The following is a 25428-nucleotide window of genomic DNA, read 5'->3' as shown; positions in this document are numbered from 1 at the left end:
AGCTCCTCATGTAGTAGGATGTCCCAACAAAACCTTTTATACAGTATAATGTCCCCACACAGCTCTTCGTGCAGTATGATGTCCCCACGAATCCCACAAATCACCTTGCAGTAGCAGTATAATGTTCCCACAAAGCCCCCAATGCAGTATGATTTCTGTACAAAGCCCTTCATGCAGTAAGATGACCCCACAAAGCCCCTCATGTAGTAGAATGTCCCCACAAAGCCTTTTATGCAATATAATATCCCCACACAGTTCTCCACGCAGTATGATTTCCCAAAAGAAACCCCTAGAAAGTATATTTTCCTCCACAATTGATGTCCCAATAAAGCCCCCCACACAGTATGATGTCCCAACAAAGCCTCACACACAGTATGAAGTCCATACAAAGTATGACGTTTCCACACACAGTAGGATGTTCCAAGATGGCTACTCACATAGTATGATGTCCCCCAAAAAAACCTAAAGAACTATGATGACCCCATACAGTATGATATCCCCTCAAAGCCCCAATAAATTATGATGTTCTCACAAAGCCATTACGCAGTATGATATTATTATTATTTATTATTATAGCGCCATCAATTCCATGGCGCTTTACATGTGAAAGGGGTATACATAATAGGGCAAGTACAATAATCATAACCAATACAAGACACAGACAGGTACAGGAGGATAGAGGTCCCTGCCCGCGAGGGCTCACAGTCTACAAGGGATAGGTGAGGATACAGTAGGTGAGGGTAGAGCTGATTGTGCGGCACTGCATCAGACTGAGGGTTACGGCAAGTTGTAGGCTTGTCGGAAGAGGTGGGTCTTCAGGTTCCTTTTGAAGCTTGTCAAGGTAGGCAAGACTCTGATGTGTTGTGGCAGAGCATTCCAGAGTATGGGGGAGGCACGGGAGAAATCTTGGATGCGATGGTGGGAAGAGGAGATGAGAGGGGAGCAGAGAAGGAGATCTTGTGAGGATCGAAGGTTACGTGCAGGTAAGTACCGGGATACTAGGTCAGAGATGTAAGGAGGAGACAGGTTGTGGATGGCTTTGTAGGTCATGGTTAGGGTTTTGAAGTGGAGTCGTTGGGCAATGGGAAGCCAGTGAAAGGATTTGCAGAGAGGAAAGGTCGGGGAGTAGCGGGGGGACAGGTGGATTAGTCGGGCAGCATAGTTTAAAATAGATTCTAGGGGTGCGAGACTGTTAGAAGGGAGGCCACAGAGCAGGAGGTTGCAATAATCCAGGCGGGAGATAATAAGGGCATGTACTAATGTTTTTGCAGCTTCTTGGGAAAGGAGTGTTTGGATCCGTGAAATATTTTTAAGTTGGAGGTGGCAGGAGGTGAAGAGGGCTTGGATGTGTGGCTTGAAAGAGAGATCAGAGTCTAGGAATACTCCCATTCAGCGAGCACGAGGGACCGGGGAGAGTGGGCAGCCATTGACATTGATGGATATGTCAGGTGGGGGAGTTCAGTGATGGGGGGGAAAGACAATGAATTCTGTTTTGTTCAAGTTCAATTTTAAGAATCGGGCAGAGAAAAAGGATGAAATAGAAGACAGACATTGTGGGATTCTGGTTAGTAGGGAGGTGATGTTAGGTCCAGAGAGGTAGATCTGCGTATCATCAGCGTAGAGATGATACTGAAAGCCGTGGGACTCTATGAGCTGTCCCAGGCCAAGGGTGTAGATGGAGAACAGCAGGGGTCCAAGAACTGAACCTTCGGGGACCCCGACAGATAGGGGGTGAGATGAGGAAGTGGTGTGAGAGTGGGAGACGCTGAAAGTTCGGTCGGTTAAGTATGAGGAGATCCAAGATAGCGCCAAGTCTGTGATGCCCAGAGACGAGAGAATTTGTAGTAGAAGGGAGTGGTCTACTGTGTCAAAGGCAGAGGACAGGTCCAGAAGGAGGAGGACAGAGTAGTGTCACTTGAATTTTGCAGTTAGTAGGTCGTTAGTGACTTTTGTTAGGGCAGTTTCAGTGGAATGATAGGGTCGGAAGCCAGATTGTAGTCGGTCAAAGAGGGAGCAGGAAGAGAGGTAAGAGGACAGTTCAACATGGACATGCTGTTCCAGTAGTTTTGAGGCAAAAGGAATAAGTGATATGGGGCGATAGTTTGACACAGAGGAAGGATCAAGGGAGGGCTTTTTGAGGATGGGTGTGATGGAGGCATGTTTAAAGCATGAAGGAAATACACCAGTTGTTAATGATAGGTTGAAGAGATGGGTTAGGGTTGGGATGAAGACTGTGGGGAGATTGGGGATGAGGTGAGATGGGAGTGGATCGAGCAGGCAGGTTGTGAGATGTGATCTTGAGAGTAGAGTGGAGAGATGATCTTCTGTCAAGGTGGAGAAGCTGGATTTGGAGGAATAAGGCTGAGTAGTTGTGAGGAGTGGCTGTGGTGATTGTGAGCCAAAGCTTGCTCTGATGTTGTCAATCTTCTGCTTGAAGAAAGAGGCAAAGTCTTCAGCTGAGATGAGAGGAGACGGAGGTGGTGCCGGGGGACGGAGGAGAGAGTTGAAAGTGTTGAATAGCTGTTTAGGGTTGTGGGATAGAGAGGATATGAGGGATGAGAAGTAGATTTGTTTTGCAGCAATGAGTGCAGACTTGAAAGTGGTGAGAGCTTGTTTGTATGTAACGAAGTGCTCGGTGAAATGAGACCTCTTCCATCTGTGCTCAGCAATTCTGGAAGCCCGTCTCAATTCTTTAGTCTGGTTCGTGTGCCAGGGTTGCCTGTTGATTGTGCTGGTTTTGGTGTGTGTGAGAGGGGCCGCTGATTCGAGAGCTGCAGAGATGGTGGTGTTATATAAAGTGGCAGCAGCATCTGCATTGTGTGAAGAAGCAATGTCTGCAAGAGGGAAAAGAGACTTAGAAAATGAATGTAAGTCAAGGTGATTGAGATTTCTGCGGGGGTGTGAAAGATTGTGGAGGGGGGGTTGTGTACTTGGAGAAGAGAGGGGAGAGAATGTGAGTAGGTTGTGGTCAGATAGGGGGAGAGGTGAGTTAGAGAGGTTAGATAGGGAACAGAGACGAGTGAAGATGAGGTCCAGTGTGTGGCCATCTTTGTGAGTAGCTGCAGAGGACCATTGGGTGAGGCCAAAGGAAAAAGCGAGTGTTAGAAGTTTAGAGACAGATGAGTGAGAAGTGTCAATGGGAATGTTAAAGTCATCCATGATGATGGTGGGGATGTCGGTGGAAAAGAAAAGTAGTAGCCAGGTGGTGAAATGGTGAAAAAAGACAGTGGCTGGCCCTGGGGGGCGATAAATGACGGCCAGTTGGAGGGTGGAAGGGGTGTGGAGTCATACGGAGTGCATCTCAAAAGAGGGGAGAGTGACCGAGGGCGGTAGTGAAATTGATGTAAAGGAGCATTGGTCGGACAGGAGCAAACCCACTCCTCCACCATGCTTGTTACTGGGGCGGGGGTGTGAGAGAGTTGGAGACCGCCATAAGAAAGTGCAGCAGGACAGGCTGTGTCAGAGGGGGTGAACCAGGTTTCTGTGATGCCAAGAATGGAAAGTTTATTAGTGATGAAAAGATCATGGATGTAGGAAAGAAAGTGAAGTATTATAGAGGTGAAAGTTAAAACACACACAAACATTGTTTACTGTACTATGTTTTCAGTTACCTTCTGGTCCCTTCCGGGCAAATTCGGGCTAATTCGGGCCAACAATGTGAGCCACATATATAGTGTTAGAAGCACTCAGGTGGATTACAGAAGGGAGGGGCTGGTACTAGCCTGATTACTTAAATCAAAGCTGACCCCAGCTGTATGAGAACATAGGCACAGATAACAGGGAGGTCATAAAAAAAGGGAGAATGGGGGGGTTCATGGAGTAGCCATTACACACATACCAGATGTAGAGAAAACAGGATACATGGAAGGAAAGGCAAACTCATGGGAAAGATGGGTGGCTGTCACACATACCAGATGTAGAGAAAACAGGATACATGGAAGGAAAGGCAAACTCATGGGAAAGATGGGTGGCTGTCACACATACCTATGATATCCCCACATAGTCACCTATTCACCATCATGTTCCCACAAAGAACTCACACAATTAATGACTTGATTTCCATAAGGATAACACAAATTGAAGACCAGGGTGGGAGGAGCCCACCCAGTCAGCAGCAGCTCATGGTAATGATCATAAGCAAAAGGAGAACAATAAGCAAAAAAATATAATTGTAAATGGTTGGACTATCCTTATGGTATAATATACACACTTTTCCTTACCATTATTTTCAGTCATATGAATTAGGAAACAATTTGCATGAGGCTATATTTATGCAAATGGTCACTTTATTACCGCTATAGCCGGTTTGCACTGTAATTGCAACTGTCCAGTCGTTTGATCCCCTTGTCCTCTTTTGTACATCCCTTGTATTACATTTCCAAAAATACTTTATGCACTGTGCACTTTGACTATAAATAAAAATAATTATTTATTCAGCATTTTTTTGCTCATTGTTCTCCTTTTGCTTATGAAAGAACTCACACAGTATGATACCCCACACAGCCCCACAAACAGTATGACGTCCCTAAAAAGCCCCTCACACAGTATGATGTTCTTATAAAGAACCACACGTAGTATAATACCCCTATAAAGCTCTCCACAAAGAATGATATCCTACAAAGTCCCTCATTCAGAATAATGTCCCCACAAAGTCCCCCATGCAGTGTGATGTAATTACACAGCCCTTCATGCAGTAAGATATCCCCACAAAGCCCCTCATCTAGTAGGATGTAACCACATGCAGTATATTGTCTTCAGACAATATGATGCCCCGTAAAGCCACCCATCCAGTTTGATGTCCCCACAAAGTTCTTCACAGTATAACAATTAAAAAAATAAAACTACTCTCCTAACCCTGTCACCCCAATGTGCTGCACCTGTCTATGTAAAGCACTGAGACTCCGCACAATTGGTGCGATTTAGTGAAATCATCATGCTTATTGTGCTCTTAGAATCTCAAAGGTGTATTCTAATTTTGTCAACTATTTTCCACTTGTGATAGTTATTTTTTTCATTTAATATACTGGTCTTTAATTTCACAATTTAATAACTAATCTTAAACGTAAAGTGTAGTAGACAATGCTTTGGCCGATGCTCACCCATTTTACATGTTGTCCCCATGAATCCTGGAGGGCAGACACATTCCCCTGTGTCCTCATGACACACCCCATTGTTGCTGCATTCAGGGCAGGTTTTGTTGCACTGTGGTCCCCAATTCTGAGCTCCACATCCTGGAATATAAAAATGATGCAGTAAATCAGAATTGACTATCAAAGACTGGCCAATATTACTAGATTGCTGCCAACTGTTTACAACTGTTCTACCCAATAACATACACGTTCTCATTATTCTTAGTACAAGTTCATTTGACCTTTTTTATGGATTAGCTATTTTTAAATACCTTCAGTGTTTGTTTTTAAGCTATATTGCGCCTTTTATATTACGGAACACTAAGCTTGAGCATAGTAATATATGCTGGGCACTTCTCTTTCATAGCACTGGTGCTCAAAATAATCCAACAAGATATGACTCTAAAGGGCGCTTTACACGCTGCGATCTCGCTAGCAAGATCGCTAGCGTGCATACCCGCCCCCATCGTTTGTGCGTCACGGGCAAATCGCTACCTGTGGTGCACAAAATCTCGCGGACCCGTCACACTACTTACCTGCCTAGCGACGTCGCTGTGACCAGCGAACCACCTCCTTTCTAAGGGGGTGGTTCGTTCGGCGTCACAGCAACGTCACTAAGCGGCCACCCAATCGAAGCAGAGAGGCGGAGATGAGTGGGACAAACATCCCGCCCACCTCCTTCCTTCCTCATTGCCGGCGGCCGCAGGTAAGGTGAGGTTCCTCGTTCCTGCGGTGTCACACATAGCGGTTCGTGCTGCCGCAGGAATGACGAACAACATCGTACCTGCAGCAGCAACGATAATTGGGAATAGGAGGGCATGTCACCGATGAGCGATTTTGCACGTGTTTGCGACGATTTTCGATCGCACGTAGGTGTCACACGCAACGATATCGCTAACACAGCCGGATGTGCGTCACGAATTCCGTGACCCCAACGCTTTAGCGATGTAGCAGCGTGTAAAGCGGCCTTTTGTCTATGTTCACACAGTTTGTGAGGAGTTCAAAAACCTTGAGCTTTTAAAGGAGAAACCGCTTCAGGAAACTATCCTCTTTTGGGGAGGTATTTAGAGGAATTTTTCATTTCCTAGAGCAGTTTTGAAGAGGTTTTTTTTCTCCTGATGTGTTTTTTGCAGCCTTTAGTTGAACAATGCCTACTAGAGTTTGGGGAGGTATTGTTCAAGATCATCTTCAAATAAGTGACACACACTTTTTTCCCCCTTCTGGCATATTTCAAAAGTCTTCAAGTAAAAAAATAAATAAACAAATAAATAAATAAAAACCTCCTCATATGAACAGTGGATTTCCCATAAACATGAATTGAAAATTTTTCCCAACAATTTTTTTTCAGGATTATTTTGGTGAAGATTTGCTAAAAAAAAACCTCTTAAAAAACAACCGTGAACATAGTCTAAAGGCCGCTTTACACGCTGCAACATTGCTAAAGCGATGTCGTTGGGGTCACGGAATTCGTGACGCACATCCGGCTGCATTAGCGATGTTGTTGCGTGTGACACCTACGTGTGATCGAAAATCGTCGCAAACACGTGCAAAATCGCTAATCGGTGACATGCCCCCCTATTCCCAATTATCGTTGCTGGTGCTTGTACGATGTTGTTCGTCGTTCCTGTGGCAGCACACATCGCTATGTGTGACACCGCAAGAACGAGGAACCTCACCTTACCTGCGGCCGCCCGCAATGCGGAAGGAAGGAGGTGGGCGGGATTTTTGTCCCGCTCATCTCCGCCCCTCCGCTTCTATTGGGTGGTCGCTTAGTGACATTGCAGTGATGCCGAACAAACTGCCCCCTTAGAAAGGAGGCATTTCGCTGGTCACAGCGAAGTCGCTAGGCAGGTAAATAGTGTGACGGGTCAGCGCGATTTTGTGCGCCACGGGCAGCGATTTCACTGTGACGCACAAACGATGGGGGCGGGTACGCACGCTAGCGATCTCGCTAGCGAGATCGCAGCGTGTAAAGCGGCCTTTACGTTTACTTCACACATAAATCATTCGGCAGAATTTATTTTGACTTGTGAAAGAATACCATGACTTTTTAGAAATGTTTTTTTGCTGCATTTTTTTTCCTGTGCATATAAAAAAGCCTATTGGAAAGTGCATAAAAAGCACCACTTCTACAGCATGCTGCATTTGAGATAATAGGACCCCAAAAGAGTGAAAAATTTACCGTACATAAAAATCCACACTCTAATATGACTAATATTTACCTATTGACTTCCAGCCAACATCTGGCTCTAGCATTTTTTGTCACAAGAAACCACATTAAAAATGCTTCCTGTGAACCTTGAAATCTCTGGTTTAAGGAATGAAACAGCCTCAGGCCTCTGTCACACGTTCGTGCCTCCGGTACGTGTTTTGCATTTTTTTGACGTACCGGAGACACGTACACACGTACATCAATGTTACCCTATGGTAACAGGCACATTAACGTAAATCCACACGGAACGTGTGTCCGTGTGAATTGTACGTATTTAAAAAACGCCGACATGTCCATTTTTCTCGGGTGTCACATGGCCCGCACCCGTACCACACGGATGTAGTGAGGATGCGGTGCCGTGTGACACGTGCCGGAGAAACACGTGTCATTATTTTAAAATAAAAAAACAAATACTCACCTCCTTCAGCCCTTCAGAATCTTCAATTACAAACAGTTGCTGCCGGCCAGCGCTCATTATGAGTGTGTTAAGGAGGTGGGCGTGATGTCACGGGCGCTGATCTCCGCCCCTCCGCTCGGCTGAAAGCAGCATCAGCAGGGAGTGGGCGTGGCTGGAGCCGAAGATCAGTACCCTGGACAGCAGCAAGGACCATGTGAGTATGTAAATTACCGGTTCTCCGTGTGTTATCGTGGATAGCACACGGAGAACACACGTGGCCCGCACGTACCGGAGACACGTACTTACCTAACGCAACACGCAAGGAAAATACGTGTCTCGCGGCACGTGCGTGATTTTCACGTGAGTGTGGCAGAGGCCTAAGGAGATACAGAAACTAATATTCTCTGTAATCCGCGGTACTTAGTGAACAGGGCAGTTACTAACTGAGGTATTGATCGCTCAAATGTGGGTGGAAAGCATCATGAAATAAGTATGAATGTTTACTGCTAAGGGTCCATTAAAGTGAAGTGATTAATTACAGTTTCTCTGGGATTCTAAGGTTGTAGAAGGTTCTTGCCAATGTCATTGGTGGTCTGGGATGTTGAAGTTATAGACTAGTGAAATTATTAATATTAATATGACAAGTGAGAGGATAATACACACTTTCTTAGTGGCCTAAGGTAATTAAGGGTATAATGCTACCTCTTTGGTTGGTAATTGCCTCAAGCCTCAGGAATCTAGAGGGCAAAAGAAGTTAAGACCAAAAGTCCTAGAAGTCTTGTGCAATGAAGGTGTCAGTTCCAGCATCCAAATAAGAAATCCTCCAGCCGTATCTCCAAACAAACATAATGAACTTTATTCCTACAGAAATAAAAGACAGACATCCTCAAGTACATCCAAATGTTGCATGCAACTTACCTACGCTTTTCAGACTTCAGCTCAGTCCTTATTAATGGATAATAGTAATGCAATCCATTCCCCATTTAAATAATGTTACTCCCAATTTGGGAGTTGAACTTCTAATTAATGAACTACAACGATATATGACATAAAAATTAAAAATGTAGCTCCAAACAGCTACCTATAAAAATGGAGTAACATCATACAGAGAACACCATATGTGAAAACACATAGGTTTTCACTATAGCTGAGCGGTCACATCAATGTGAGAAAATTAAAACAAGACTATATATTAAATATATATTATACTTTATATTCATTTTATACATGAATAAAAACTGAGCCACAGTTTGAAACAAGTAGGTAAATGACAACATTTTGATGTACTTGAGGATGTCTATCTTTTATTTCTGTTGAAATAAAGTTCATTACTTTTATTTGGAGATACGGCTGAAGGATTTGGTACTTCAACTTAAGTAGTTCCACATGGGTCAGGAGTGGCTTCTTCCATGTCATATTCAGGGTGAGCTGACTGGTCTCCAGACTACGTTATAAACTCCTACAACCCTTGTGGTCTAGAGAGGTTAACAGCCACCTGGATTTAAAAAGAAAAATGAGGATTAAAGCAGGACAATTATACTTACCAAGTTTCCATGCAGCTGTCACAATGATCCAGGGTCCGTGCATTAAAACTAACGAATATTCACTGCTTCCCCAGCCTACCCTCTCTGGCAGTGTCTATGATTGACTGCAGTCACACAGCCGACTAGCTGGTGTCTGTAATTGGTTGCTCTCACAGTAGCTGTTTGGGTCCCAAAGTGAAGTATAAAAATAAATAATTGGATATTTATTATATATTTTGATATCCAGATAAAGCAGACAACTGGAGTCTGCAGCCTATAGCTGTGTGCATTATCTTGGCTGTGTACCAAAATACGAGGGACTCAATGCGGCTTTTTTGTAATTATGTAAATAAATAAGTAAAAAAAAAACAGTGTGCGGTCTCCCCCAAATTTAATACCCAGCCAAGGTAAAACAGACAGCTGGAAACTAGTATTCTCAGGCTGGGGAAGCCCATGGTTATTGGTCCACCCAGCCTAAAAATAGCATCCTACAATTGATGAAACCATTAGATGCACCAATTCTGGCGTTTACCCAACTCATCCTGATTTCCCTGGTGCGGTGGCAGTAGGAGTAATATAAGAGGCTAATGACAGCCGTGATTTGTCAAAAAAATCACAACTGTCATCAAGCCCGAGGTTACTAATGGGTAAGAAGGTCTATGAGACCCCCCCATTATTAATCATGCAAGTAAAAAGATCCTGAAAAAAATCGCAAGTAAAATCAAAAGTAAAGTGAGAGCATAAGTAAGATCATAAGTCAAAGTGCGTAAATTTAAGGGGTTAATAAATTGAAGAAAGAGGGGGTTTTTTTAGTTTTTTTTATTGTACTTCTGTACCCAGACAGCTAGTGTGAGAGCAACCAATCACAGACGCCGGCACTCTGACTGCAACCAATCACAGATACTGTCAGAGAGGTGTGCGGGGTAAGTAGTAAATATTTATGAGATTTAAGGAGAGGACCCGGAAACAGAGTGACAGCCGCTTTAAAACTCGGTAAGTATACTGTATCTGTCCTACCTTAACCCCCATTTGACTTCCTTTTGCAGCCCTCTAACGCTTACTAACACCATTTTATAACACCTAATTTCGGGTCCTTAGACTTACATGGGGTTGGTGTCCAGGGTCAAGTTCGGGTCCCAAACTGGACTTTTTTTTAAGTCTGGCTGTGCCGACCGAACTCAAACATCTGCGGTTTTGCCCATCTCTAGTAATGAAGGATTCCCATTTCATTTATCCGAACAAAAAAGAGTCTATTATAATGATCCCTGGTGGTATGGTGTAGTTTAAAAGTTTGTATGCTTGACCTAAGCTGCTTAAATATGTCACAGAAAGCCCTGTGTAATGTGAAAAAAATGTAAAAAGTGCCTTTCTAACTATGATTGATTGCTCTCAGTGAGAGAAACAAAATAAAAATTTTGTAGTTGTGATACCTTTTAATGGCTAACTAAAATAAAATGATGTTACAAAGCAAGCTTTCGAGACATCTCAGGTCCCTTCATCAGGCATTTCTAACTATGGCTCATCTTCAGCAGGGGAATCATTACAACATGGTGATAACTAGTGTAGAGGTGCAGTACCCTGCCTTATATTTATAGCTTAGGGGATAAAACAAGTATTGACATTTAAAGGGGTTTTCCCATGAACCAAGTTCATTTTAATCAATAGATCTTGGAGTAATAATAAGTTCCACAAGTGGATGTGTTTAACAAAAATGTTCCTGTGCTGAGATAATCTTATATATGTCTCTGCTACCTTCTGTGTAATGGCCGTGTCTGATAGTGGGTGTGATCTAGTGTGATCATACCACATCTCCTGGGCTGGGAAGAAAGTAAAAAGAATACAGAGATTACAGCACAGGATTGCAAATAATTATTTCTTTGAGGTAACACATTTTTTAAAAACAGGCAGTAAAATGTTTTACCTCACAAAAAGAATGATCTATGATCCCCTGCTGTAATTTCCATATACTTTCTTTTGCTTCTGTGACACTTTGGTGGAAGTTTGTATCTACTTAGCAAGCTTGGAAGTATCCAGACAGCCAGGCTCCAGTAGAATATGGTTAATATTTCGTGCGCCGTGCTTCCTAGAAATATGGCAAGCATAAAAATGGTGTCTCACATGCAGACAATGCTAGCACATATTTTATATGGAAGTGGTGCCTTGGGAATTACCCCAAATGTGATATAGGCCAGTGGGGAACCAGCAGACCAGCCATGCGTCCTACCATTTTGAAGCTAAAATCATAACTGTCAAAATGAGAGCATTGACATCCGCCTACGACGTTCCCAGGCAAAGTTATGGCCAATATTCCCTTTTGGGATATTATTTTGACTCCAGCCAGGGGTGGAGCAGTGTTCCCTCTGAGGTCACTAAGGTAGGAGGGGACAGGGATTGAGCCAAGTTAATAACCTCAGTGCAGCCATTTTTTAGCTGTTCTTTGCCGGGGGTCACGTGTGGATACACCTGTAGGAAAGGAATCCTGGTCTACAACGCCCCCCTGTAGCCAGACGCACAAGGTAACTGCTTGAACTGTATGCCTGTTTGTAAACCATGTTTTATTTGTAACTGTACTCTGACTTATGTATATCCTGTAGATTCCATATTGTTTATATTGTAGTTTCTAGTGTGCCTTAGGCTGATTAAAATATATAATTAATCTTGGGATGTTCTGTTATCTCGATCTTGAATCCCACGTCTGTGTGCTCGGTTAATAGTTACCGTAAATCGGTTGGTGGCAGCGAGTTTGTGCCAAGGATTATTGTGGGGCGGCCAGTGAGATTTGGGGAGGTTTTTATATATTCCGTCCGCTGAGGTAGGGGGAATATATGCCTTACTCTCACCGGGAGCTCTTCAATCATCGGTATAAGTAGAATAGCGGCCTCCTTGCTTATTGTTGGGCAATTCCATAATTGGCCTGACTATAAGAGGGGCACTACAGAGCGCGTCACATGCTCTGTCTGTCGGTTGGACGGGTGGTAGAAAGGAAGGACGCAATTCCCACTTCCTTTACCCCCCTTTCGTGACATATTCCTGACAGCAGGTTTCCAAAAGCTTGAGCTGAGAACAGTTTAGGAGAGAACTACAATGTACTGGGCACGACAAGGACTTATTTACAATTTTTATTTCTGCAACATGCACTGCGTTTGACTTCTGTTTCTTCTGTTCTGGCACTTACAGGCTCTGTAAATGGAGTTCGCAAACTATTTTAAGAAAATCTGTGCTCCAAAAATTAAATGTCACTCCTTCTCTTCTGAGCCCTGTGGTGCGGCCAAACATTACTGTACAGTCACATGTGGTGTATTGCCACATTCATGATAAAATGTGTAACACATTATGGGACATTTTTTACTTATTCCGCTTAGGAAAGTTGGAAATCTGTGATTAAAACAACATTTTAGTGTTAAAAATGTAATTATTTTTTGTTCACCACCTAATAGTATAACATTTTGTGACACACCTGTAGTGTCAATATGCTCACTGCACCGTAGATGAATTCACTGAGGGGTGCAGTTTGTAAAATGGGGTCAATTGTGGGGGGTTTCTGCTGTTCTAGCACTTCAGGGGCTTTGGCAAAGAAAAATGGCACCTACAAACCATCCCAACTAAATTTGAACTCAAATATTGTGCTTGTTCACTTCTTCACATTGTTCTGTGCCTCAAAAGTAGTTTTCGACCACATATGGGTATTGGCGTTCAATAAATTGCACAACAAATTGAATGGTCCACTACCTCCTGTTACCCTAGTAAATTTGTAAAATTTGACGTTAAAGTGTTATTTTGAAAATTGCTAAATTTTTGCCAATTTTTCTACAAATAAACTAAAAAAATATCGGTCTAAATTTTCACTATTATGAAGTCCAGTATGTTATGAAAAAACAGAATCACTGGGATCTATTAAATCGATGCAGAATTATAACCTCATAAAATGACATTGGTCAGAATTGAAAAAAGTGGCCTGGTCATGGGTGGTAAAGGGATTAAAATATAGTCCCATCAGTCTCATAGGACAAATTGGTACATTTTAAATTTATTAATTTATGGTACAGTAGTTTAATTTATTCAACAATTATATCTGTATTACATTAAATATTAGTTAAACTTACGTCTGACGATTAGTCGGATAAAGGCTGTGTTAAAGTGGTTGCCTCCAATATAACGTACTAAGTAGGTACTTGCATCACTGGGCTGAACATTTGCAAAATAATATTCCAAGACAGATGGCACTTCATGCTTTGGTACAGAATGGAGGAAGGAATCTAAAGATAAAATTGTTATATAGCTAAAGATAATCTTTATTTAATACAATGATAGATTGGCATGAAATTCAGATTCTTTTAATTCCATAATTTCCAACATTCCTACATTTTTTTTCTCCCGCACATTCATATAAACCAAACCACAAATGGAAAGAGATTTTCCAGTTTTCATAAAAAAGCCCATTTGGGGCTAATTAAGCAGAACAGGGACCAGGCTTACAATGAATAATGGATTTACAGATGTGTTACAAGGAAATGTACCAGGTAACTGACTCACTGTTCTTGTAGAATACAGCATCTTCATCCTTTGGAATCTTCTTCTCAAAACTTACGGTGACATTGTCTCCTCGGCTTGCAGTGACGGTCAATGAGATTGGATTAAAAGAAGCTGGAAAATCAGAAAATCAGTATAATGAATGAAACTAAAAGCATGAGAATCACTGATCACTGCATAATGATATAATTCACAACTTACCGTATATCAGAGCAATAATAAGCAGCCAGAGAACTACCACTTTACCTGCACCTTCTATTCTACCCAACAAAAGTTCCAAGGTGAAATTTAAGAGTACCTCTAATGTTGTAAAACCTTTAGTATGTCAAACACACTTGTAAGACTTTTTATTCATGGAGTGTCAGGAGCAAGCCCCTACTAAGGCTGGAAACACACCTATGCGTGTAAAATCGGTCCGACTAGGCTGAAAAAAACTCGGCTGATTTTAGTTCACGTTAGGTCAGAGTGCAACGCAAGTGCGATGTTATTTTTTTTTATCATTTAATGACTTGCATGGCGTGTGTAATGCGTGTGTAATGCGTGTGTGTTCCTTTTTTTTCTCAGCAGCTATCTGCTATTGAGCTCTGCTACATGGCTGCTGACAGCAGCCACAGACAGAGCCATGTAGCAGAGCTGAATAGCTGTTGACAGCAGACACAGACAGAGCCGCACAATCAGAATGAAGTCTGATGAACGTCACCCGACTTCATTGTCATCCCGCGGCTCTGTCTGTGTGGCATGGCCTGATTTTCGGTCACCGGTGAAGGTCTCACCGATGACCGCAAATCCCCTGAGTGACCGCAGTGAGCCGCGCTATCAGTGGTGCCGTCATTGAGGTTACCCGCGGCCACAGCAGAAGTCCTCCCACTGAGATCTGTTGTCCGCGGGTAACCTGAGTGACATCATCGCTGATAGCGCGACTCACCAGTCGCTGCGGGGAGCTCACAGAGAGCGGTCGTGCTCTGTGACCGCTCTCTGTCAGCTTCCGATGTAGCAGAGCTGACAGCGTCGAGGGACCTCTGTGGATTACGTCGGACATGGAAGGGTATTTGGGGACTTGAATAAATTGGTGAAAGAGGTTGTTTATTTTTGTTATTTATTTCAAATAAAGGATTTTTTGGTGTATGTCTTCATATACTTTATCTTACAGGTTAATCATGGAAGGTATCTCGGGGAGACGCCTGCCATGATTAATCTAGGACTTAGTGGCAGCTATGGGCTGCTGCCATTAACTCCTTATTACCACGATTGCCAACGCACCAGGGAAATTCGGAATGGCCGAGTCCCGGGACTGTCGCATCTCATGGATGCGGCTATTCCGGCCGACTGCTGGCTGATATTGTTAGGGTGGGGGGCTCCCCATAACGTGGGGCTCCCCATCCTGAGAATACCACCTGCAGCCGTGTAGCTTTACCCTGACTGGTATTAAAATTGGGGGGACCGCACGCCATTTTTTTAAATTATTTATTTATAATTTTTAACTGCATAATATAGACCCGCCCACCGGCAGCTGTGATTGGTTGCAGTCAGACACGCCCCCACGATGAGTGACAGCTGTCTCACTGCAACCAATCACAGCTGCCAGTGGGCGGTGAAAGCAGGGAATACGAGATTGAATAATGAGCGGCCGGCTTTTTCAAAAGAGGAGAAGCCGCCGGAGCAGTGTGAACGCCGTGCAGCGCCGCGCTGGTGATCGGGGATCGGTGAGTATGAGAGATGGGGGAGAAGGATAGACCGACATGGACAGAGAGAGAGAGACAGAGAGAGAGAGACCGACAGAGAGAGAGACCGACAGAGAGAGAATAGAGACCGAGAGGGAGAGACCGACTGACATTAATCTCATGTTTCTCAAAACACTGGAAATGAGTGAGGTCTCACAATGTCTGTCAATCTCTATGATTGACCGACATTGTGAGACCTCACTCATTTCCAGTGTTTTGAGAAACATGCAATTAATGTATTTAGAAAAACAAATGTCACTAGGATGGTGTGAGTGCCGGTCCGTGTGACATGCATTTTTTTCATGCTCTTATAGAGTTGCATTGGAGAGACTCGTGTGAGAAGCTCGCAAAAACCAGCATGCTGCGATATTTTTCTCAGTCCGATTTGCACTGAGAAAAAAATCGCAGATGAGAGCTGAATCATTCACTAACATGTGTCCGATTCCAATGTGAGATTTTCTCGCATTGCACTACTGCGAGAAACTCACAAGTGAGAAGCCGCCCTAATTGTAAGAACAAAGTCATCCAGGAGCTCTTAGTGCAATGACTATAGGTTTTAGCTTAGATATCTTCCACTTTGACCCAACATGTAAAGAGAAGGTGCTTATATTTGGCTGGTAGATAACCTTGATTTGTAAGTCTTTCTGAGAACAGTTGTGTTGGAGGCATGTACATCTTTACTGTTTCTCTGTATAGGGGGTGCAGAAATGAGTGTGTGCTTTATGGCAGCTGAGATATATGGGAGTTAATGGTCAGAAAAGTGTCACAGAGTATTGTAGTCTTCAGAAAAAGATGGAGCACTGCCCCTACTTTCTGAGAGATTTTAATCAGAGAACTATGCTCCATTTAGATCTGTTGGGGGCTCATTTAGAAACCTTCTTAGCAGAGTTATAATGAAGTCCCCCATAGAAGACAACAAACCCCATTATAAGGAAGTAGGGTCTGTCAGACACTGCTACTAACGTCTGCTAGGTCCAGCACAGATTAGTAGCTTCCCAAAAAAGTTATAGCTCTCAGAATAGCACTTTTTAGTTAAAAAAACAAGCATATTTAGCGTGCAAAAGTGACCCAAAGAATAGAGTTTTGTTATCACTTTTCCCGCATGGTGAATAACCAAAAGAAAAAAAGTGTTTAACTACTGTTTTTTGTTCATTACTTGCTTCTAAAGATATAAAATAAATGTTTTTTATCCCAAAATGGTACCAATAAAAAGTTCAACTAAAACCACAAAAAAAACAAGTCCCCACTCAAATCCAATATTTGTCGACAGAAAAATAAGGAGTTTCCTTCACTGGAAAACCAACATTGTATCCCAAAATCCAATACACCAAATCTGTGCTCCCAAAATAAAATGTCTGCACACTTTCTGGGCTTCATAGTCAAGTCAAACTGAAGTTTGTGTTTGTGCTTTCCTTTGATGTAGTGGGCAGAGGCCACTTGACAATTTACAAGATGTTTGTCTCCAGAAGCACAAGCTGTGCCCAATGATTTGTCCACGAAACTGGCACTTGACTAACACTGAATTCTACAGTTAAGGCCCCTTTACACACTGCAACATCGCAAACGACATCGCTGTAACGTCACCGGTTTTGTGACGTAATAGCGACATCCCCAGCGACATTGCAGTGTGTGAAACACATCAGCGACCTGGCCCCTGCTGTGAAGTTGCTGATCGCTACAAATCGTTCAGGACCATTCTTTGGTACTTTGTTTCCCGCTGTGCAGCATGATCGCTAGAAAGTCTCAGTGTGTAAAGGGGACTTTACAGCGACTTCGTTAGCGACTTCCTTTTCAAAAAGCTGCTTTACAACGTCCCCAATGACCAGCTAGGTCGTTCTGCAGGTCCGGATCGCTGTTGCGTCGTTGGCCAGGTGTGCCTGTTTGACAGCTCACCAGCGACTCACCAGAGACTTTGTAGTGATCCCGGCCAGGTTGGGATCGCTGGTGGGATTGCTAGAAAGTCTGTGTGTAAAGGGGCCTTAAGATAACAGGATAAGGTAGAACAATAAAACTTACTGATCCTGAAAGGTCTTCTTAAGCCCTATTTAAAAATAACATTAGTATTGTACTATAAAAATATAAAATAACCTAACAGATTACCTTTAACTGCAGGGAACTTGTACTTTTAAAGACAGCTATAATTTTCAAATTTCATTTAATGGGTTGTTACTGATGAGATAACCTGTTTCAGAATACAAAATGCAATCTGGCACCGAAACCACCAGGCTAATTTTGGGAGGTAAGTCTTGGCATTCATTTCTATTGCAGAACAGGGAAAATATACCATAGTGATATATTCACAACTCAAGTCCCTCAGAGCAGGAGTTGCTCTGGCTCTTAGATGTGGGTCTTGAGCATTGGACCCCCTCACATGAATCAGGGTTTGTAAATATAAATGTATCACTTTACATTTCTTAACTCATCCTTATAAGTGTTTGTGCATATGCAAACATCAAAAACTGGACCTACAGAAAAATTACACCGGGAATAATTACCTTGTGCTGACATCTTTAAAGTTCGTATCCTTGTCACTGTGTCTTGGGATTTCCACTCACAGTAATAGGCTCCAATTGCATCGTTTGTCTTTTCTTTTTTCCAAAAAACTTTCTTTACTGATCTCCTTTGTTCATCCTGGATAACTTCCAAGGGATCCTTAAGTTTATTTACAACAACTTCAAAGTCTCTAGCGATGGCAATGGTCTCTGGAGAACTCCATTGAGGGGCAATACAAGTCATGGATGTTTCAGAATTTGGAATTAATGGAAGTGAATTCACTAAAATAAGGTCTCTTAAGGCTTCCACTCCACCTACAATGATATATTATTGAAAAATTGGTGGAAAATAACATTATTCAAATATATGATATAAAGAGTTTAAAGAACATATCAAGTGCATTGTATGCAAAAACTTATGCTCATCTACATATGTAAGTAATTACATCTATTTGATGTACAGTTATGATGGAAGGGTTGTAACAGATGTCACTACATATATAGATACTTTGCACTGACGAGGGGCAATCACTCCGAAACACTGTGTCTGCAAATTGGGGTTCTGATCTGGTATAAATCCTAAGTCACATGAAAAGGCTTATTAAAAGACCACTTTTGTCTTTTAGGATTGCTACTTCCAATAGGTGGTGCTAGAGTTTGTCTCCTTCCTGAAGAGACAATTTGATTATTTCTCAGAGGGGCTTTGCAGGTATAAGACCCCTCACTGGTAGCCAGACTGGTTTGTCAGGTCTCCGCCAGGAGAATAGTCTTCCCCGTGGTGTCACGTCCCCATCGGAGTCCACTCCTGCGACTTCTGCTCCGATCGCCAGACGACGCCATGTTCCCACCATGGATAGTGCTGGTGATGGGAGAGGAGTCGGTGCCCGTGGTTCTGCGGAGCACAGTGTCACGTCCCCACCGGAGTCTGCTCCTGCGACTTCTGCTCCGATCGCCAGACGACGCCATGTTCCCACCATGGATAGTGGTGGTGGTGGGAGAGGAGTCGGTGCCCGTGGCTCTGCGGAGCACAGGCTCCGCTCATCCACTAGGCTGGGTTTCCCTGGAACCTGCAGTACCACTGGCTGACTGTAGGTGGCGTGTGTCTCCCGGCTGAAGTGGCCAACATTCACCTGCAGCCTATGGGAAGACACCACACCCTTCTTATTCCCTCTCCTGTCACATGATCACTGCCAGTGATAGTTCTGTTCTCCTGGCTCATGTTCTGTTTGTATTGTGATTCCTGTGCGCTGACCTTGCTTGTGTTTGACTACCCTCCTGCCTGTCGTTTTTGTACCTTGCTGCCAGTTCCGGATTTGACCCCTGCTTTGTCTCCTTACTACGCCCTTGCCTGCCGTTTCTGTTCCTGTTTTGCATCTCCTGGATTTTGACCCTGCCTGACGACCATGGACTACAGTCTACCACAGGTAGCGATCTCTGAGGCTCTGTGTAATTCCAAATCCCTGTACAGGGGTTAAAGGGTTGCAGAGTTCTTGGGGTCCTGCTTTGTGAGCGGCTTTTCACTAGATTCCCCTTACAGCCAGTCTGAGTCTGTGGCTCCTATCAGGCATTACATTATCACTGGCCCACTAACACAGACAAAAAAAAAAAATAGAACCCCTCCAAGCTGTGATGGACCAGGTGCTGACCCTGTCTGGCTTGGTGCAAGGACTTGCACAGCAGGTGCAAGAGCTCCAGTCTGCCCAGGTCCAAGCTTCTGCAGCACCTTCCTCATCATGTCCAGAGTCCCGTCGACATCAAGGGAGCAGATCATGTTGGGGAGACCATCATGGAGAACCTGGATCTCAGAGACAATCGCCTCCAGAGCAGCAACCGCACCTGATTGAGCCCCAGGATACTCACTCAGGTGCCCAGGTACTCCCTGCAGACCCTATGAAGTTAATGTTACCTGTCTCATTGTCTCACCAGGGAAAAGTTGTGTGGCTACAGGCCTTTATTGATTGTGGGTCTGCAGCTAATTTCATAAACTCTGATGTAGTAAGAGAGCTGGGTTTGCCTTTGCTGAGACTGAACTCTCCCATTAAAATCTCTGCAATTGATAATACCCCTCTCACTCAGGGTGTAGTTATTTTTGTAACTCCAGAGATCTCCATGGCTGCGCAAGCATAACCCTGTCATAGACTGGCACCAGGGTGAGATTGTGCGCTTGAGCCCTGAGTGTCAGGAGACATGTATGTCTTTATCTGTTATCCTGACTAAAGCTGAACCTGTCCTTATACCTCATGCATTCAGGGATTCTGCTGACGTGTTCTCTGTTTCTGACTCTGAAAAATTACCTCCACACAGAGAATATGACTGCCCAATAGATTTGGTCCCCAATTCCAGACTCCCCAAGGGTAGGATTTATAATCTTTCTGGTCCAGAACGTCAGGCAATGAAAGATTATATAGCAGACAGTCTGCAGAGAGGGTTTATTAGACCATCTAGGTCACCAGTCGGCACTGGATTCTCTTTTGTGGAGAAAAAAGATGGTGGCCTCAGACCGTGTATTGACTACCGTGAACTTAATGCCATTACCGTAAAGAATCAGTACCCTCTGTCACTGATCCCCGATCTCTTTAACCAGCTAACAGGAGCCCAATACTTCACTAAGCTGGACCTCAGAGGTGCATATAACCTAATCCGCATCAGAGAAGGGGATGAATGGAAAATGGCATTTAACACTCCAGAGGGACACTATGAATACATGGTAATGCCGTTTGGGTTAAGTAATGCGCCGACGGTCTTTCAGGCCTTTGTCAATGACATTTTCAGGGATATCTGTGGTCAATATGTGGTGGTCTATCTGGATGACATCCTGATTTATTCTCCTGATGCCAAGTCCCATGTCAAACATGTCCGCACTGTACTCCAGAGACTCAGGGAGAACTCCCTATTTGCTAAGTATGAAAAATGTGTTTTTTTTGTTGATAAGGGTAATTTCCTGGGTTATATATTGTCTGCAGGAGGCTTCCGCATGGATCCCTCTAAGCTACAGCCGATTAGGGAGTGGGTGCAACCCAAGTCTCTGAAAGCCTTGCAGCGTTTCCTTGGGTTTGCAAATTACTATCGCAAATTTATTAGGGATTTTTCCAAGATTGCCAAACCCCTCACTGATTTGACTAAAAAGGGGGCTGATGTGGTAAATTGGAAGCCAGAGACGATCTATGCCTTCTCTACATTAAAAGAATGTTTTTCCTCAGACCCGATTCTGGTTCAGCCTGACCTCATGCGTCCGTTTATTGTAGAAGTTGATGCATCCGAAGTTGGGGTGGGGGCAGTGCTATCACAAGGTACTCCGTCTCTCACTCAACTTCGTCCTTGTGCCTTCTTTTCCCACAAATTTTCCCCCACCGAGACAAACTATGATATTGGTAATCGTGAGCTGTTGGCCATTAAATGGGCCTTCGAGGAATGGCGCCACTTCCTCGAGGGTGCCAAACATAAGGTCACAGTTCTCACAGACCACAAGAACCTCACCTATCTGGAATCTGCTAAGAGACTCAATCCTGGGCAAGCTAGGTGGGCATTGTTCTTCTCCAGATTTGATTTCGTGGTGACGTTTCGGCCCGGTACCAAGAACACAAGAGCTGATGCACTTTCCCGTAGCTTCTGTCCCTCTCAGTCAGACAACATCGAACCAGTCCCTATTTTAGGTAAGGGCATTGTGGTATCATCGGTATCCATAGATTTGATAGCACAAATCCGTGATGCCCAAGACCAGGCCCCTGAAACCACTCCTGAACGTAAACTGTTTGTCGCTCCCCCAATTCGTCTACGGGTACTTCAGGAGTCCCATAATTCTGTCCTTGCAGGTCACCCTGGTATAGGCAATACCCTCCAACTTGTAACTAGGAGCTTTTGGTGGCCAACCATAGCAAAGGACTGTAAGGAATACGTCCTGGCCTGTGAAACTTGTGCTCGAGCCAAGACACCCCGTACCCGTCCCGCTGGATTTCTCCAGTCCCTACCTATTCAAGAAAGTCCTTGGACCCACCTCTCCATGGACTTGATCCCTGACCTTCCACCCTCAGAAGGGAAGACTTGTATCTGGGTAGTAGTGGATAGATTTAGTAAACAGTGCCATTTTGTTCCGTTGTCCGGTTTACCTAATTCTGAAACGCTTAGCAGGTTGTTCATTAGGCATATTGTGCTGTTACACGGAGTTCCTGAAAATATTGTTTCTGACAGAGGAACGCAGTTCGTCTTGAAATTCTGGAGGGCTTTTTGTAAAAAGATTAATATAGAGTTATCTTTTTCTTCCGCCTATCACCCAGAGACCAATGATCAGACTGAACGTTCTAATCAAATCTTAGAACAATATCTCCGGTGTTATGTGTCTGATCATCAGTCTAACTGGGTGGAATATCTACCACTAGCTGAGTTTGCCATTAATAACCAGTATCAGGAGTCTATCCAGACTACCCCTTTTTTCTGCAATTCTGGGTTGCATCCACATTTTGGCTCCTTTTCTTCCACTATGGTGGATACTCCTGAGGCTGAAAGCACTGTGAACAAACTGAAGGCTATCTGGTCTGAGGTGAAAGAAAACTTGAAGAGGGCACAGGGTGGTCAAGCCTCAGCTGCTAATAATAGGTGTTCCAAGGGCCCAAGCCTTGGAGTTGGGGATAAGGTATGGTTGTCCACCCGTCATATTAAACTCAAGGTCCCTTCTGCAAAGCTGGGTCCCAGATTTATTGGACCTTACGAGATAGTCGAGGTCATCAATCCCACAGCTTTCCACCTGAACCTCCCTCAGTCCTTCAAAATATTGAACATGTTCTATAAATCCCTCCTCAAGTTGTATCGTGTTCCCATTCACCCAGTCGGGCCCCCCCTCCTCCTGTTTTGGTCAAGGGTAACCTGGAGTATGAAGTACAGAGGATCCTTGACTCCCGTATTGTTAGAGGGGCGGTGCAGTATCTTGTACATTGGAAGGGGTATGGCCCTAAGGAGCGATCATGGGTCCCAGCAAGTGAGGTCCACGCTAAAGGTCTTGTCAGGCGATTTCACCTCCAGTTCCCTGACAAGCCGGGTTTTGAGGGTCCGGTGGCCCCTTGTGGAGGGGGGGGTACTGTCACGTCCCCATCGGAGTCCGCTCGTGCGACTTCTGCTCCGATCACCAGACGACGCCATGTTCCTACCATGGATAGTGCTGGTGATGGAAGAGGAGTCGGTGCCCGTGGTTCTGCGGAGCACAGTGTCACGTCCCCACCGGAGTCCACTCCTGCGACTTCTGCTCCGATCGCCAGACGACGCCATGTTCCCACCATGGATAGTGGTGGTGATGGGAGAGGAGTCGGTGCCCGTGGCTCTGCGGAGCACAGGCTCCGCTCATCCACTAGGCTGGGTTTCCCTGGAACCTGCAGTACCACTGGCTGACTGTAGGTGGCGTGTGTCTCCCGGCTGAAGTGGCCAACATTCACCTGCAGCCTATGGGAAGACACCACACCCTTCTTATTCCCTCTCCTGTCACATGATCACTGCCAGTGATAGTTCTGTTCTCCTGGCTCATGTGCTGTTTGTATTGTGATTCCTGTGCGCTGACCTTGCTTGTGTTTGACTACCCTCCTGCCTGTTGTTTTTGTACCTTGCTGCCAGTTCCGGATTTGACCTCTGCTTTGTCTCCTTACTACGCCCTTACCTGCCGATTCTGTTCCTGTTTTGCCTCTCCTGGATTTTGACCCTGCCTGACGGGTGAAAGGGTTGCAGAGTTCTTGGGGTCCTGCTTTGTGAGCGGCTTTTCACTAGATTCCCCTTACAGCCAGTCTGAGTCTGTGGCTCCTATCAGGCATTACACGTGGTCCCCACTATAGCTTCTTATAAGACAGTTCAGATCCCATACTTTGCACTGACAAGGGGAAATCACCCCAAAACACTATGTCTGCAAATTGGGGTTCTGATCTGGTATAAATCCTAAGTCATATGAAAAGGCTTGTTAGAAGGCCACTTTTGACTTTTAGGATTACTACTTCCAATAGGTACAGTTTGTCTCCTTCCTGGAGAGACAATTTACATATATACACACACAGATAATGTGCAAAAGTTTAAAAAGGTGGAACAAATGTGGCAAATTAAAAAGGCTTTCAAAAATAGTTGTTTTATAAATGATCAAAATGCAAAGGCAATGAACAGTAGAGAAGTCTGAATCCGATATTTGCAGTGACCACCTTTCACTTTCAAAACAGCATCAAATCTTCAGAGCAAAGAAGAATAGATTTCTGGAAGGGATGGGTATAGCCTCAATAGAGTCTGTTTGGGATTACATGAACAGATAGAAAGATTTGCACAACCCTATAGCCACAGAAGATTTGAGGTTAGTTCTTCAAGATTTTTGGAACAAATTCCAAAGCGAGGTCTTTCAAAACCTTTGTGCAAGTGTACCTAGAAGATTTGGTGCTTTGTTGCTGTTTTGAAGACAAAGGGTCACCACACTAATTATTGATTAGCTTTAGATCTCAATTTTGCTCATTCACTTTCACTTTACATTTTGTTATTATTTGTTATAAGCAAACGGCTGGGGGTTGCAGCCTGTAGCCATATGCTTTAATTGTGCTGGGTATCATAATATGGGGGGATGCCATACCATATGCCAATTTATTTATTTTTATATCACAATAGTGACCCGCATACAAAGGCTGTGATTGCAAGCAGTCAGGCGCTGTCACACAAGCTGGGGGCACGTCTGACTGCAACCAATCACAGATGTCAGGACTGTTGGTGGGTGAGGGAAGCAGCGACTATGCAGGTGAAGGTAAATAAATGGCCCCTGGAAGAAGAGTGAGCGTACCGAAAGCAGTTAAAGCTGCGCTGGAGACTCGGTAAGTATAGCGCGCTTGCTCTAATCCTCCTTTCCTGCTACCACCACTTTTAAGCCTTAGATTCTGGTCCCCACAGACATATATGAGGATCGGCATCCAGCTAGTTTGTTATTGGTCATGTCCTTTGGTTACCACGGGCTCTGGCGGCAAGCCTGCAGTAATCCCCGCACATGTTTGCTGATCTGATCAGAGATCCACTTGCGTCTATTAACTGATTAAATTGTGCTGTCAATTACTAACATCGTGATTTAAATGGAAGCGGCGGGGATTGTGTTGTTCCTCGACATCATCAGTGGCCCCGTGATGTGATCATGGGGCGCCAATATGTTGCCATGGTAGCGCAGGGTCAGCTGATGACCCCGATGCTACCATGAAGAACTTCCTCTGAGAACCAACAGAGTGCCGACACAGGAAAGCAGCATTTCTGCTGATCAGTGTGATGCTGTTCTTATCAGGAGAAATGAACAAAGCGATATGACACTGCTGTGATAAAGTTCCCTAGGGGGACTAGTATAATAAATAAAAAATGTAAAAAAAAAGGTTTTTCAAAAATATGACAAAACAAAAAAAACTAAAAGTTCAAATCAACCTCTATTAGCCCCAATG

General features: G+C 44.1%; 1 protein-coding gene across 2 annotated transcripts in view; it reads right to left on the bottom strand.

The window, feature by feature from the left end:
* Window positions 1–25428, bottom strand: part of TEK (TEK receptor tyrosine kinase) — a 255677-nt gene that overhangs the window by 100674 nt on the left and 129575 nt on the right. For both annotated transcript variants that reach the window (XM_075316854.1, XM_075316847.1), the window contains exons 2-5: window positions 18008–18319; window positions 13795–13905; window positions 13365–13517; window positions 5100–5231 (exon numbers count right to left, since the gene is read on the bottom strand). In XM_075316854.1, coding sequence (XP_075172969.1) covers window positions 5100–5231; window positions 13365–13517; window positions 13795–13905; window positions 18008–18248 — 637 coding nt within the window. In that variant the 5' untranslated portion in view covers window positions 18249–18319. The remainder of the gene's footprint in view (window positions 1–5099; window positions 5232–13364; window positions 13518–13794; window positions 13906–18007; window positions 18320–25428) is intronic.

The sequence above is a fragment of the Anomaloglossus baeobatrachus genome, chromosome 1, assembly GCF_048569485.1.
Source record: "Anomaloglossus baeobatrachus isolate aAnoBae1 chromosome 1, aAnoBae1.hap1, whole genome shotgun sequence".
NCBI classification, from domain to species: Eukaryota; Metazoa; Chordata; class Amphibia; order Anura; family Aromobatidae; genus Anomaloglossus; species Anomaloglossus baeobatrachus.
This window is presented reverse-complemented; position numbering and strand designations above follow the sequence as displayed.